This window comes from Oncorhynchus gorbuscha, linkage group LG13 (assembly GCF_021184085.1).
Source record: "Oncorhynchus gorbuscha isolate QuinsamMale2020 ecotype Even-year linkage group LG13, OgorEven_v1.0, whole genome shotgun sequence".
Classification (NCBI taxonomy): domain Eukaryota; kingdom Metazoa; phylum Chordata; class Actinopteri; order Salmoniformes; family Salmonidae; genus Oncorhynchus; species Oncorhynchus gorbuscha.
In genome coordinates, this window is record NC_060185.1 from 43199120 (window position 1) to 43214606 (window position 15487).

The 15487-nt window shown below is 41.8% G+C and overlaps 1 protein-coding gene across 1 annotated transcript; it reads left to right on the forward strand.

The window, feature by feature from the left end:
* The first annotated feature begins 4808 nt into the window (after positions 1-4808).
* On the forward strand, positions 4809-15487 carry LOC123992955 (myelin protein zero-like protein 3). Its single transcript, XM_046294621.1, has 6 exons — positions 4809-5016; positions 8586-8752; positions 10593-10806; positions 11438-11594; positions 11967-12036; positions 14738-15487. The coding sequence occupies exons 1-6, from the start codon at positions 4872-4874 to the stop codon at positions 14816-14818; spliced, it is 834 nt and encodes a 277-aa protein (XP_046150577.1). The 5' UTR covers positions 4809-4871; the 3' UTR covers positions 14819-15487.

Genomic DNA, 15487 nt, shown 5'->3' on the forward strand with positions numbered 1-15487 from the left:
TTGATGATTGCTGACATCACATACATAGTAGATAGACAAATAGCATGTACATACTATCGCATTGGGAAAGCATCGTTATCTATCACTTGTTGTCTCTAGTGGTCTATCAACAGATGTGTGCTTAGTTGTAACTGTTGCCCTAGTGCAATGCATTGTTTGAGCTGTAATCACGAAGTACGCTTGTCCATGCATCTGTGAGTTGCGTTCGTGTGTGTGCTTGTAGGATGAGAGTGTTTGCATGTGAATTTCGGAGTGTGTGTGTGTGTGTATTGATCAAAGTCTATCCCCTCTGGTGCGGCTTTGGTTACTGACTGACAGAGCACGGAGAGAAGGGAGAGAGGAGGGAGGTAGGGAGCGACAGACTCTGGGGATAATACCCTAGAAGGGAGTCTAATGATCCAAGATAATTGGATCTATTGTTGCATTCTGTAGTTAAGAATGGCAGCTCTGTTGAATGAAAGGCAACACTGGTGTAATCTGGGATCTCTCCAGTATCACCAAGCTCCAGGTGATAATCCACTCAATGCTAAGTTCATTCCTGATTTCATCACTTAATAATCTCTATAAATAAACAGGGTTTCTCCTCAAAAAGTCTTGGAGAAAAAATGTGATCTTGGGTCACATTCTCATTGGGACAGAAGTTTACATACACTCAATTAGTATTTGGTAGCATTGCCTTTAAATTGTTTAACTTGGGTCAAATGTTCCGGGTAGCCTTCCACAAGCTTCCCACAATAAGTTGGGTGAATTTTGGCCCATTCCTCCTGACAGAGCTGGTGTAACGGAGTCAGGTTTGTAGGCCTCCTTGCTCACATACGCATTTTCAGTTCTGCCCACATATTTTCTATAGGATGAGGTCAGGGCTTTGTGATGGCAACTCCAATAACTTGACTTTGTTGGCCTTAAACCATTTTGCCACAACTTTGGAAGTATGCTTAGGGTCATTGTCCATTTGGAAGACCCATTTGCGACCAATCTTTAACTGATGCCTTGAGATGTTGCTTCAATATATCCACATAATTTTCCTACCTTATGAAGCAATCTATTTTGTGAAGTGCACCAGTCCCCCATGCAGCAAAGCACCCCCACAACATGATGCTGCCACCCCCGTGCTTCACGGTTGGGGTGGTGTTCTACGGCTTGCAAGCCTCCCCCTTTTCCCTCCAAACATGAAGATGGTCATTATGGCCAAACAGTTCTATTTTTGTTTCATCAGACCAGAGGACATTTCTCCAAAAAGTTCGATCTTTGTCCCCATGTGCAGTGGCAAACCTTAGTCTGGCTTTTTTATGGTGTATTTGGAGCAGTGGCGTCTTCCTTGCTGAGCGGCCTTTCAGGTTATGTCGATATAGGACTCGTTTTACTGTGGAAATAGATACTTTTGTACCTGTTTTCTCCAGCATCTTCACAAGGTCCTTGAAATACATCCACAGGTACACCTCCAATTTACTAAAATGATGTCAACTAGCCCATTAGAAGCTTCTAAAGCCATGGCATAATTTTCTGGAATTTTCCAAGTTGTTTAAATGCACAGTCAAGTTAATGTATGTAAACTTCTGACCCACTGGAATTGTGATTCAGTGAATTATAAGTGAAATAATCTTTCTGTAAATAGTTGTTGGAAAAATGACACACAAAGTAGATGTCCTAACCGACTTGCCAAAACTCCAGTTTGTTAACAAGAAATTTGTGAAGTGGTTGAAAAACTAGTTTTAATGACTCCAACCTAAGTGTATGCAAACATCTGTCTTCAAGTGTATACATCTGTTGGTCACAGATACCTTAAAAGAAATGGGCCTTACAATGGGCCTAAGGATCTCATCATGGTATTTCTGTGCATTCACATTGCCATTGCTAAAATTGTATTGTGTTTGTTGTCAGTAGCTTATGCCTATACCATAACCCAAACGCCACCATGGGGCACAATGTTCACAACGATGACGTCAGCAAACCCCTTGTCCACATGACATCATAAACATGGTCTGAGGTTGTGGGGCCGGTTGGAAGTGCTGCCAAATTCTCTAAAACGATGTTGGAAGTAGCTTAGTGACGAGAAATTGACATTAAATTGTCTTGCAACAGCTCTAGTGGACATTCCTGTAGTCAGCATGCCAATTGCAGGCTCCATCAACACTTGAGACATCTGTGGAATTGTGTTGTGTGACAAAACTGCACATTAGAGGGGCCTTTTATTGTCCCCAGCACAAGGTGCACATGTGTAATGATCATGCTGTTTAATCAGCTTCTTGATATGCCACAAATGTCAGGTGGATGGATTATCTTGGAAAATGAGAAATGCTCACTAACATGGACCTAAAATACATTTGTGCACAAAATTCGAAAGAAATAAGCTTTTTGTGTATGGAACATTTCTGGGATCTTTTATTTCAGCTCATGAAACATGGGACCAATACTTTACATGTTGTGTTTATATTTTTGTTCAGTGTAGATAAGCTTCATGGAAGAATGATTGAATTGGAATGTTAGAAAACCATTCAAATTCTGGCTGTCATATCAGTTACTAGTTACTATGTAATTACACAAATACAAGATACATTAACTGTATGGTATCTGTTAAACTTAATGACATTTTCATCAACATTTATGTTGAAGTATATAATCATGTAAACGTAGATTTGTGATTAAGACCTCTCTGTGTTGTGAGTCCTTAAATCCTCCCTCACACCTACTGAACTACTCACGACATGACTAATATAACACGGCTTGGTTAAAATGAATGAGGGGACAGTTAGACAGACAAACAAAGAGACAGTAAAATTCTCTTTCACAGATCATTCCACACCCAATGATGGATTGTACCAGGCACAGACAGTATTTCGTAAAAATATCATGTCACAGTTCACTTCCGGAACTTTCATTACGCACACCTGGCCCCTATTGCCAGGGATTAGTAATTGTATAAGTGTGTCCTTGGTTTACCATTGTCCTGTCGATTATTGTTACTATGTCCGTTGGTGTGTGTGAGTACCTGTGCTGTGCGTTTTGGGCGTTCGTGCCCTTGTGGATTGCGCAGATGATTACGGGTCTCTTCCCGTGTGTTAATCATTGTGTGCATGTTATTTATTCGATGTACTCCTCGCTCTTTTGGTTTGGGTTTCTACCCTGTGTTTTGTTACATGTTTGTTTGGTCTTCGTCCCTGTGCCTTTACACGGCACGCCTTAATTTGAGCTTAATAAAAAAAACTATTACGCATTCCTGCGCCTGTCTCACAATCCTTCATGCCAGCGTGACACATCACCCTATTGGTGCCCTTTGCCACAAATGGGCTGGGCTTGGCAGGTAGCACCAGCAGCAATAATACACACTTCACCATGGGAATGTAACAGCACAGCTGAACTGAAGACTTGACTGACGACTTACAGCGTCCCCTGGCGAGAGCGTGCACTCTAACTACATTATGCTGGGAAGAGACATGAGTAAAATAGGATTCCATTATTTTTCTAGAGGAGAGTCAACACTATGTTCCTGGTTGTATTGTCCACAGTATGAATTCCGACAGATGTTGATTGAGTCTGCCATTCGTTGCTTTGACAATTTTGACAGCTCCAGTCATGTTTGTATGTATATCTCTCAGGTTTCTGTACACATGAAGAGATAATGTCCATTACCAAAAGGTGAGAGGAGGGCCATGTACTTTTCATCAAAGCACTGCACAATCACATACACCTGGATAATCAGATGCACAGTCTGGATGTTGTAACCAAACTCCTTTTAGTAGTTTCCCCACATGTTGACATCTGAAGAATAAGTCCTCTGTTGCCCGTGCCACCATGGAGACAGTGAGAAGTGAGGGTCCATTCATTTTCACTGGGAAGGTAGAGCTGAAATGCACACCACTGTACCAAACAGAGGCATCTCTATGCATACACTTGACAAAAATACAAAGTGGCACTGTTGGAAACACACTCAGGTAATACCCAGAGGCCAGAGTCCTTCACATTTGCAACTAAAAGTACATCCCTGAAACTCTGTCCATGTAGAAATCTGATTGTGATGTATTTCTCTTGTCGGTGTAGGAGGTGCATGCCCCCGGGATGGATAGTGGTTCACTATGGACGTAATGGTATCAGAGTTAAATTAAGACATAAATAACTTCAAAGGGCTCTCTAACGTAGGTGTGTACACAGGGGTAAACTGTGGAAGAGAGAGACAAATATCTCACCCATTAAGGATAATTACAAAGTTAAAGACTGGGGCTCTGGGACAGGGGTATTGTACTCTAGGAATAGCTGGTCGTTCCCACAGGGTAGCCAGAAGTTTACAGAGAGGGATGTTTGGCTGATGAGAAAGGAGGATTAGACACACAATGTCACATAAGGTGATGAGTGGCATTGAAAGAGGTTTAATTTACATTCGGGAGTGAAAAAAATGCTTTCCAATTGGGTGATGTTGCTACTACAAAGACATAAAGACAAACACATTGCCAACTTAAAAATCATGCAGGCCTACTCAGGTAAGTGCAAAAGATGAGACTCTTCTTTTGCTCTCTCAAGCTCCTCCTCATTCTTGTCAGTGCTACAGAAGTTTTGTTGAACGAACGTAAAAAACGCGCTAAGAATCTGTGATGCCAGGCCAAAGATTGTGAATACATTAAGATAGTTCACTCAGGCCGTTTACCATTGAACAAAAAGCAAGTTCCGGTACTTATAACTGGGTATGTCTACCATAGACAGTAATGCAATAGCAGCTGGGTCTGGTCTACGAAATTAATTGAAAAAACGGGTGAACAAACAGCGAGTAGGATGTCTCGCTTCCTAGTTCTTCTTTGGCCAGGCTGCGCAGTGTCTGTCATACTTCCTGAAACACCTGTTTGTCAGTTAGTGGGCACTGGACAGGCACAGCGGAGCAAATGAGTTACACAAAAACATGGACGACGAGTCCCTGGAATACAATTTATTCTAATTCCCTACCTCATTTTACTGAAATGGTTCGGCAACAACCTATGAGTATACGTTTGAACATTGTATTGTTGCTGTATTTAATGGTTTGTTTTGGTGAGTACAGCCCTCTCATTTGTCGAGCTCGTTTTCAATGTCACAGATCGCCGAATTTGCGACGCAAACAAATTAAACACAAACATTCGTTTAAAAAAAATATAGAATCCTGAATTTGTACCCTGTATAATTGTCTAGGCCTACTGTTTTTATCCTACAGACTCATTCATTGTGAATTATTGTTAGAATTATTATAATAAGCCACATTTTTACCTTCACATTTAACATAATATATACAACATTTTGATTAGGCTGCTATGTATCCATTTGAATAGCCGCTACCAAATAATTATACTGCATGTTCACAACAAACCAAATTGCGCCTGAGGCCTAAGCTTACAACAGGAATGCAGTACCCTGTCATGTGAAATTCATGAAACCCATAGCGTTGACCTTTTTCCTTGTTTTCAATTTCACTCACGTTTTGTTATTGAGCTTAAAGTGGCCTGCGTCCAATGCAAAGCATCCATGATACATAACTGTGAATATGCCTCTTGGGTGAGGTCTATTGACATTGATCAGATTTATATAACAATTCCTATTCGCAGATTTACTGGTTGAACAGTAGGAGGAGTCATTTCCTGTGTGTTTGAGACATATGTGGATAAATGCCAATGGGTTGCCAACTTTCCCATCAACAGTTTAAATGTTAACAGCTATCAAGCATCTGCTACTCGAAAGGCTCTTCAACTTGAAATATTATTTATTATTTAAAAAATAAATTCAACCTTGTTTATGAGATTAGTTTGTTAATTTCCAGTCCACTTTACAATGAGGTCTTTTTAAATAGCACAGGATTTCTGCATATTAATCCTATGTAGATGACAGTACTGTCTCTGTGTCCATAGTAGTCCATAGTCCATAGTAAAAAAAAAATGTCTGCTTTGGATGTGACCTTCACTTGTCTCTGTGGGGACAGTGTCCAAAGGCTTACAGTTGAAGTTGGAAGTTTACATACACCTTAGCCAAATACATTTAAACTCTGTTTTTCACAATTCCTGACATTTAATCCTAGTAAAAATTCCCTGTCTTAGGGCAGTTAGAATCACCACTTTATTTAAGAATGTGAAATGTCAGAATAATTGTAGAGATAATTATTTATTTCTGATTTTATTTCTTTCAGCACATTCCCAGTGGGTCAGAAGTTTACATACACACAATTAGTATTTGGTAGCATTGACTTTAAATTGTTTAACTTGGGTCAAATGTTTCGGGTGGCCTTCCACAAGCTTCCCACAATAAGTTGGGTGAATTTTGGCCCATTTCTGCTGACAGAGCTGGTGGAATGGAGTCAGGTTTGTAGGCCTCCTTGCTAGCATACACTTTTTCAGTTCTGCCCACAAATGTTCTATAGGTTTGAGGTCAAGGCTTTGTGATGGCCACTCCAATACCTTGACTTTGACGTCCTTAAGCCATTTTGCCACAGCTTTGGAAGTATGCTTGGGGTCATTGTTCATTTGGAAGACCCATTTGCAACCAAGCTTTAACTTCCTGACTGATGTCTTGAGATGTTGCTTCAACATATCCACATAATTTTCCTATCTCATGACGCCATCTATTTTGTAAAGTGCACCAGTCCCTCCTGCAGCAAAGCACCCCCACAACATGATGCTGCTTCACGGGTTGAGATGGTGTTCTTCGGCTTGCAAGCCTCTCCCTTTTTCCTCCAAACATAAGGATGGTCATTATGGCCAAACAGTTCTATTTTTGTTTCATCAGACCAGAGGGCATTTCTCCAAAAAGTACGATCTTTGTCCCCATGTGCAGCTGCAAACTGTAGTCTGGCTTTTTTATGGCGGTTTTGGAGCACTGGCTTCTTCTTTGCTGAGCGGCCTTTCAGGTTATGTCGATATAGGACTCCTTTTACTGTGGATATAGATACTTTTGTACCTGTTTCATCCAGCATCTTCACAAGGTCCTGTGCTGTTTTTCTGGGATTGATTTTCACTTTTCACACCAAAGTACGTTCATCTCTAGGAGACCGAACTCATCTCCTTCCTGAGCAGTATGACGGCTGCGTGGTCCCATGGTGTTTATACTTGCGTACTATTGTTTGTACAGATGAACGTGGTACCTTCAGGCGTTTGGAAATTGCTCCCAAGGATGAACCAGACTTGTGGTGGTCTCCAATCTATTTTCTGAGGTCTTGCCTGATTTCTTTTGATTTTCCCATGATGTCAAGCAAAGAGGCACTGAGTTTGAAGGTAGATCTTGAAATACATCCACAGGTACACCTCCAATTGACTCAAATTATGTCAATTAGCCTAACGGAAGCTTCTAAAGCCATGACATCATTTTCTGGAATTGTCCAAGCTGTTTAATGGCACAGTTAACTTAGTGTATGTAATCTTCTGACCCACTGGAATTGTGATACAGTGAAATAACCTGTCTGTGAGCAATTGTTGGAAAATTACATGTGTCATGCACAAAGTAGATGTCCTAACTGACTTGCCAAAACTCTAGTCAGTTAACAAGACATTTGTGGAGTGGTTTTAAAACGGGTTTTAATGACTCCAACTTAATTGTATGTAATCTTCTGACTTCAACTGTATCTACTTGCTCCAAGGCAGAAGAATTGTTATGTACTGTTGAAATGTGAATCACATGCAGACCTACAGTGTGTTGTATGTTAAATGATACGTTTGCATTTCCCTGTGTGGGTTGGAATTCACATGGAAAATACAGTATTGGATCTTTGGGGGTGGCCCTGTTTTGAAATATAACACACATTATTTAAATCTTTTGTCTTTTATTTTTTATTTTTTACATTGCACAATGTCTGCATTGGCAAGGAATACTATTACTACTACTACTGTAGGCTGTGTTGTTATTGCTATGTTTGCTAGTAGTTGATGGAAAGATCAACATATTGTTGTTTGCTTACCAATCCAGGAATGTGGTAAAGGACTATTTTTACAAGTGCCACTTGTACATACACTTGTTATGCAAATCGTTAGAAAATCAGCTCCTCCTCAATTTCTACACATTATACAACGTGTGTGCAGTGCTTGTTTCGTAGGCAGAACGGCTATTAAATGGTTGAGATTTTGATTAATTGCTTGGAATGCTTGTGGTTGTTATGTCTGTATGTTGCCAATGCCAGACTCTCAATGTCAATGAAAAGATAACATGGAAAGAGAGAGAGAACTAGGACACTTACTGCTACAGCTATTCTTGAGTCGTCTGGTAGTCTTGTTGTCAGATGATGCCAGGCAAACAATGTCTCCCATGGAAAATGCATTAGATTGTGTAATTCCAATTAATACCAGGCAGTGTACAGATGTTTTAATGTTGCCATCTTGGTACTGGATTAATACTGGGTCAACAATGTGGGCCTTTAGGGGTACCTGTGATTATATGCAATTGTAAAATGAGACATTTAGCATTATTCTGTTTTATTTTTGTTTTATTTATATGAACTACCTTTCTTCCAAATTATTAATCGTTTGACTATCACAGTGTATTTTGTTCCCAACTGGATTTCACTCAAAAGTCTGTACAATTCCTCCTCCTGAATCTATCTTCCTCATCTCACCATCTCACCCTCCCTGCCCTGCTGTCTCCCTCAGTGCTGTGCCCTGTGTCAGGCATAACAGTGAGCTCCCCTGCGGAGGTCCATTCTGTGAGGGGTGATGCCGTCACCCTGACTTGCACCTTCACCTCTACCAGCCGAGCCACCAGCCGTATGTCAGTGGACTGGTCCTACAGGCCTCAGAGCGGAGGCCCTCCGCAGGCGGTAAATTCCCACCATAGAAAAATAATCCGTATATTGAGTTGATTGATAATAAAGTGCACATTGAATGAAGAATTACTGTGCTTTTACACCCTGGCATGGGTACACTTAATATGGCTGCCGCCGGCCCTCCCATCCCAATACATTGACTTGAATTGTGATGCCCGTTAGAGTAATTCTATTTCTATGGTACACTTAACCCCCGGAAATATGACTCAGAAACCCCAGGCAGTTAGGGGCAGGAATCTTCTACATCTTGGTGATGTGGTAAATGTATGTTAACCGCAACTTAGGTCTCCGACACCAAAGCTCCCCTAGATCCAATTTCCTTGTTGATACTCTTAGCAGCTGACCGCATAAGTTTTTAATTCCATTTCGAGGGCCGATAATGTATACGCTATGTAGTTGTTGGCATATCATATCCTATAGGAGCACTCGGTACTAATGTGCTGCGGCTCCCTTGATGAGGTGATAGGAGCTGTTGGTTTAGTCATTAAGATGTAGTAGTCAGGCCTACTGCTGTGTCAGTGTCAGCAGATAGTGTGGGCTGTTACGTCACCCGACACAAACTCTTCATCCTAGGTGTGTCGGCTGTATAAGCATAACATGGTTGTTGGTTTAAATTCCTTATTTACTCGAAAAAGTTTGTTTTGTGCAACTATAGATGGATAAGGAAACGTGGAACTTTTTGCCGCATAGCCCAACAGAGCTAGCCAACACAACAGAGCTAGCCAACACAACAGAGCTAGAGAGTGAATTTGTCTCTCATAGTACATTTATTTCCATCCAATTTCATTAGCAGATTCGGACACATTTATTGCCACAATCGTATATCAAAAGGCACTGTGAATAAGTATTTGAAAACTCAATCAGAAATATAATTTATCAGCCAATGCTTGAGAACTATGAGTTGGTGGTGTGCTTCATCTCCCTGCATAATTATCAATATCTTGATGAGAATGAATTTCCAGGGTTGAAAAGGCAGCTCAAAATGTCCAACGATTAAATCACATATCCATAGCAAGGAAGGACTTGGATGGCTTGTGATTAAATTCCTCTGAATGACACTGAATGAACACCTCCAGTCAATCAATGTCCTGTATAAGACATGAGCATATCAATTCAATATCCATTTTGATGGCCATGATCCACCAGGTTTTTATTCGGTTCGTCACTACCGTTACGGTAACCACAAAGCTTTGAACCACAGACCCTAACATTTGCACCCCGAGAGACGGTTTCCCGGACCCAAATTACATTGAAAGTGAGTTTTAGTCCTGGACTAGCTTTAATCTGGGTCTGGCTCTGAATGTTTCAGAGATACTTGGCTAGTTGTAACCTGTCTGAGGTAGGCCTAAGTATCTGTCTGGGTTGACTGGGTGCAGTGATTGGATTTAGTGTGCTGTCAGTCTCAGCTCTATGGCTGTCTGAACTGAAGTGCCTCCTGGAGAGCCCAGCCCATACAGAGCTATAAAACAAATATAACTGCTAAGTACCATTGATTGTTAACAGCCCTGCCGTGTGTTGGTCTTTGTGTACATTTTCCTGTGCCGTTTATTCACTATGTGTAATTAGTTTTCTTCAATGTGTCTCTGACACTTCTTATTGTCTATTTTTCGGTGTGTTGCCGTCTGAGTAAAGCCCTATTTTAGCTTTTTGAAACCATTCCCAGCCTTCTACCCCTGCTACTTTTCAAAACGCGGTAATGGTTAGTGTGATTGATGCTGTGTGTCTGTTGTCTGTGTCTTGTTAAGTGGCTCTGTTGTTGCCAAGGTCTGAGTAACACTGTACTAAACCTATGCCCAGAGTCATCCCAATCTCTCCTCTTCTCTTTGTTCCCCAGTTCTTCCACTTCTCCTCTCTGGTGTTCCCTCCGCGGGATGGACAGTTTAATGGGCGTGTGAAGTGGCTGGGTAGCCCGGCCCGGGGCGTGGCCTCCATCCAGCTCCTCAACTCCTCCCTCAGCGACAACGGCACCTACACCTGCTCTGTCAGGAACCCCCCCGATGTCCACGGATTCCCCACCTCACAGACCGTCCTCACCGTGACGCCCGAAGGTGAGGCAATTCCTCAGAGGAATGTATATTTAGGGCCAAATTCTAACTTGAGATGGGTGCATGTGAATCATGCTCTGATGTTAATAGGACTTTGAGAACATTTTCCAGTAAGAACATTTGTGTGCGTCTCAAGTCAGAATTTGTCCCGTAATTGAGAGGCAGGAGTTTAAGATTTTTTAGAAAAGGTGATTGTGGGTTCACCCTGTTGACCTGTTGACCTTAGGAATGATGACGTGTAGAACATGACTGTGTGGGAATTGTGGCACTGGGGAGATTTACTTCTCATTGGGCAGTAAAACCTACCTCATGTTCAATACTGGTATGGTCGGTCACATTTATTGATGCCTTTTTGAATACTTATAGATTTCAGTACGTGTGCGCTACACATTGTCACATTTTCCACAAAGCTAAAACAATCCATCTTCTAGAAGCTTTTGAGGACAGGATGCAGATTTATTTTACAGGTTTATTAAAGCAATTGCACACAAAGGCATGCTAAACTACGTTTTTAGTACGGCTGTGCTGAGGTCATACAACGCGGATCTCGTAACTAAAGAGATTAACAAATCTTTACCGTCTCCACTTACACTGAATGTGTATGTGGTTATGATGAACCCTCTCTTCTCCACAGTGCTCGCGGTTCACTTCTCAGATGTGGCAGTGCTTTTAGCCTTCATACTGCTTCCTTCCACCATCATCACGCTGGCTCTGCTGGGTCGCATGTGCTGCCCTCTGAGGGACAAGAGCCAGACCCAGGGTTACCACTCCCCTATTGAGGTCACACCTGGGTGAGTAGATTTACTCCTCAATCAGTGCACCAGTTCTTCATGGCCTCCTAGACATATGGACATATGTTTTTAAAGAAGTGATATGGTTTTGGTAAAGAGAGCCCCCATTCCTGACTTGCTGAGTGTCCAATCTTTCCTTGATTTGCTTTTGTCCTCTCACCCACCTCCTTCTCAAAATGCATTGGAGAAGAGGGTCCAAGGGGAGGGACAATGGACCTTCTCCTCCAATACGATTGAATAGAAGCCGAGCAGAGATGACGCGAGGAATCAAGGAAAGATCAATTGAGAAACTGCCTTGAGCCGATATAGCAAATTGCTAATGCTGACTGTTTTGTGATTTGACCAATTTGAACTCTACCATCTTTTTGACAGAGAGGAGCCTGGCTTCAAGCAGATCCACAGCAAGGAGAAAAACACGACATGCTGCCACATATATTTGCTGGTATGGCATGTTTCTTTTTGCTTATGAATTAGTTAGGGGCACATGTCTCCCCGATCAATTTCAAATCAAATTGTATTTCTCACATGCTCCGAATTCAACAGTTGTAGACCTTACAGTGAAATGCTTACTTACAAGCCCTTAACCAACAATGCAGTTTTATGAAAAAACAAGTGTTAAGTAAAAAATAACAGTAACATATATAATTAAAGAGCAGCAGTAAATTAACAATAGCGAAACTATATACAGGGTGCACCGGTACAGAGTCAATGTGCGGGGGCAACAGTTAGTCAAGGTATTTGAGGTAATATGTGCATGTAGGTAGAGTTAAAGTGACTATTCATAGATAATAAACAGAGAGTAGCAGCAGTGTAAAAAAGGGGGGTAATGCAAACAGTCTGGGTAGCCATTTGATTAGCTGTTCAGGACTCTTATTACTAGGGGGTAGAAGCTGTTAAGAAGTCTTTTGGACCTCGACTTTGCGCTCCGGTACCGCTTGCCATGAGGTAGCAGAGAGAACAGTCTATGATTAGGGTGGCTGGAGTCTTTGACAGACACCGCCTGGTATAGAGGTCTTGGATGGAAGGAAGCTTGGCCCCGGTGATGTACTGGGTCATACGCATTACCCTCTGTAGTGCCTGGCGGTCGGTGTCCGAGCACTTCCCATACTAAGCAGTGAAGCAACCAGTGTACTGTCAAAAGGTATAGCTGTAGAACCTTTTGAGGATCTGAGGACCCATGCCAAATCTTTTCAGTTTCCTGAGGGGGAATAGGCTTTGTCGTGCCCTCTTCACGACTGTCTTGTGTGCTTGGACCATGATAGTTTGTTGGTGATGTGGACACCAAGGAACTTGAAGCTCTCAATCTGCTCCACAACAGCCCCGTTGATGAGAATGAGGGCGTGCTTAGTCCTCCTTTTCCTGTAATCCACAATCATCTCCTTTGTCTTGATCATGTTGAAGGATAGGTTGTTGTCCTGGCACCACATGGCCAGGTCTCTGACCTCCTCGTCTCATCGTTGTCGGTGATCAGGCCTACCACTGTTGTGTCATTGGCAAACTAAATATATATATTGTTTTTAATCGGCAAAATCGGTGTCCAAAAATACAGATTTCCGATTGTTATGAAAACTTTAAATCTGTAGTGTAGTTTGTACGTACAGTCACTGCGGGACGACGTGATCGGTGCACTTATTGATGAAGCCAGTGACTGATGTGATGTACTCCTCAAAGCCATCGGAAGAATACCAGAACATACTCCAAGTCTGTGCTAGCAAAACAGTCCTGTAGTTTAGCATCTGCTTCATCTGACCACTTGTTTTTACTGACCGAGTCACTGATGCTTCCTGCTCCTGAATCAGGAGGATAGAATTATGGAAAAACATGGGGATGGTATTCTTCGGGTGATGAGAGGTGTTGGGTTTGCGCCAGACAGTTTTCCTTGATGGCCAAAAAGCTCCATTTGAGTCTCATCTGACCAGAGTACCTTCCACATGTTTGGAGAGTCTTCCACATGCCTTTTGGTGAACCCCAAATCTGTTTGCTTATTTTTTTCTTGAAGCAGTGGCTTTTTTTCTGGCCACTCTTCTGTAAAGCCCAGTTCTGTGGAGTGTACGGCTTAAAGTGGTCCTATGGACAGATACTCCAATCTCCGCTGTGGAGCTTTGCAGCTCTCTGATAAATGCCCTCCTTGCCTGGTCTGTGAGTTTTGGTGGGCGGCCCTCACTTGGCAGGTTTGTTGTGGTGCCATATTCTTTCCATTTTCTAATAATGGACTTAATTGTGCTCCGTGGGATGTTAAAAGTTTCAGATATTTTTTTATAAACCAACCCTGAACTGTACTTCTCCACAACTTTGTCTCTGACCTGTTTGGCAAGGTCATTGGTTTTCATGGTGCTGCTTGCTTGGTGGTGCCCCTTGCTTAGTGGTGTTGCAGACTCTGGGGCCTTTCAGAACAGGTGTATATATACTGAGATGATGTGACACTTTGATTGCATACATGTGGACTTTATTGAACTAATTATGTGACTTCTGAAGGTAATTGGTTGCACCAGATCTTTTTTAGGGGCATCATAGCAAAGGGGTGAATCCATATGCATGAACCAATTTTCCATTTGTTTTTTCCCCCCTTCATTTCCCTTCACCAATTTGGACTATTTTGTGTAGTCCATTACATGAAATCCAAATAAAAATCAATTTAAATTACAGGTTGTAATGCAACAAAGCACAGTACGTGCTCGTAGTTCATCTATTTTATTATCCAGTGATTGTACGTTGGGTAATAGGATCGATGGTAAAAGCAGATTACTCGCCGTTGGATCCTTAGAAGGCACCCAGACCTTACGTCCCCGATATCTCAGTCTCTTTCTCCTGCGAATAATGGGGATGAGGGCCTTGTCTGGAGTAAATTCTTTGCGTCCGACTCGTTACAGAAAAAAAAGTATTCTTCCAGTACGGGGTGAGTAATCGCTCTCCTCATATCTAGAAGCTAATTTAGGTCATAGAAGACGGTGGCAGAAACATTATGTACAAAATAAGTTACAAATAACGCACAAAAAAACACACAATACCACAATTGGTTAGGGGACCGTATAACGGCAGCCATCTCCTCCTGCGCCATTATAACATACTCTAAATGTAGTTTATGTCTGACAATTTGAGATGTCGCTGAAATATGTATCTGTTACCCCACTTCCTGTCTCTAGGATTCCGACTATGAGGATTACTACGTCCACAAAGAGAGGCCTCCGGCTCAGGGAGAGACCATGGCCGAGTCTCAGTGCTAGAGATCCCTGGTGGCGGTGGTCTGTAAGATCAGCGGCCCCCTCCATGGGAGGGGTTGAACGGAATTCTCCCTTACACTGTTAAAAATGCCAAGATTCCTGGACTTGGCTCTGTGGAAGGGGCAGTCTCTTACACACACCTCCCTTCTCTCATGGCTTGTCCACAGCTGATTCCGCTGGTGGGATAAATGTGAGTCCTGTGCCAGACACACACACACACACATACGTTTAGCACTATACTCTAAACATTTCTGGATGGATTTTCTTATTTTGAAGGAGATGCATATATTATTAAGTTATTGTCTGCTTTATAACTTTGGACATTTTGAATAATTGTTTTTGTACAGCTATTATGTGTTTTTTTTAACTATCGGTCTTCTTGGAATCTATTGCTAGAATTGTAGACAATCTTTACCTGTGGCTACATCTGCTTCATTGAGTCCAATTCATATTATTTTAAACTTGTCTTTAGAGTTAGTGTCACAAATGAACCCATTCATATGACTACACTCAGGAGTGGACATATTATACCTCATATTCTGAGGTTGAATGAATTTACAGGATTTGATTTACATGTTAGAATTTGGATGTACAGTGTAGTGAATGTTGTTGAATGCATGTAATGTGCAAAATGTATTATTCTACTTAATAAAATACATAAATGTTCTTGTC

Excerpts from the sequence above, each read along its gene's own strand:
- LOC123992955 (XM_046294621.1), top strand. The coding sequence starts at position 4,872 with ATGAGTTACACAAAAACATGGACGACGAGTCCCTGGAATACAATTTAT. Across the intron at positions 11,595-11,966 it reads CCTATTGAGGTCACACCTGG|AGAGGAGCCTGGCTTCAAGC; the intron begins GTGAGTAGATTT and ends TCTTTTTGACAG. Across the intron at positions 12,037-14,737 it reads GCTGCCACATATATTTGCTG|GATTCCGACTATGAGGATTA; the intron begins GTATGGCATGTT and ends TCCTGTCTCTAG.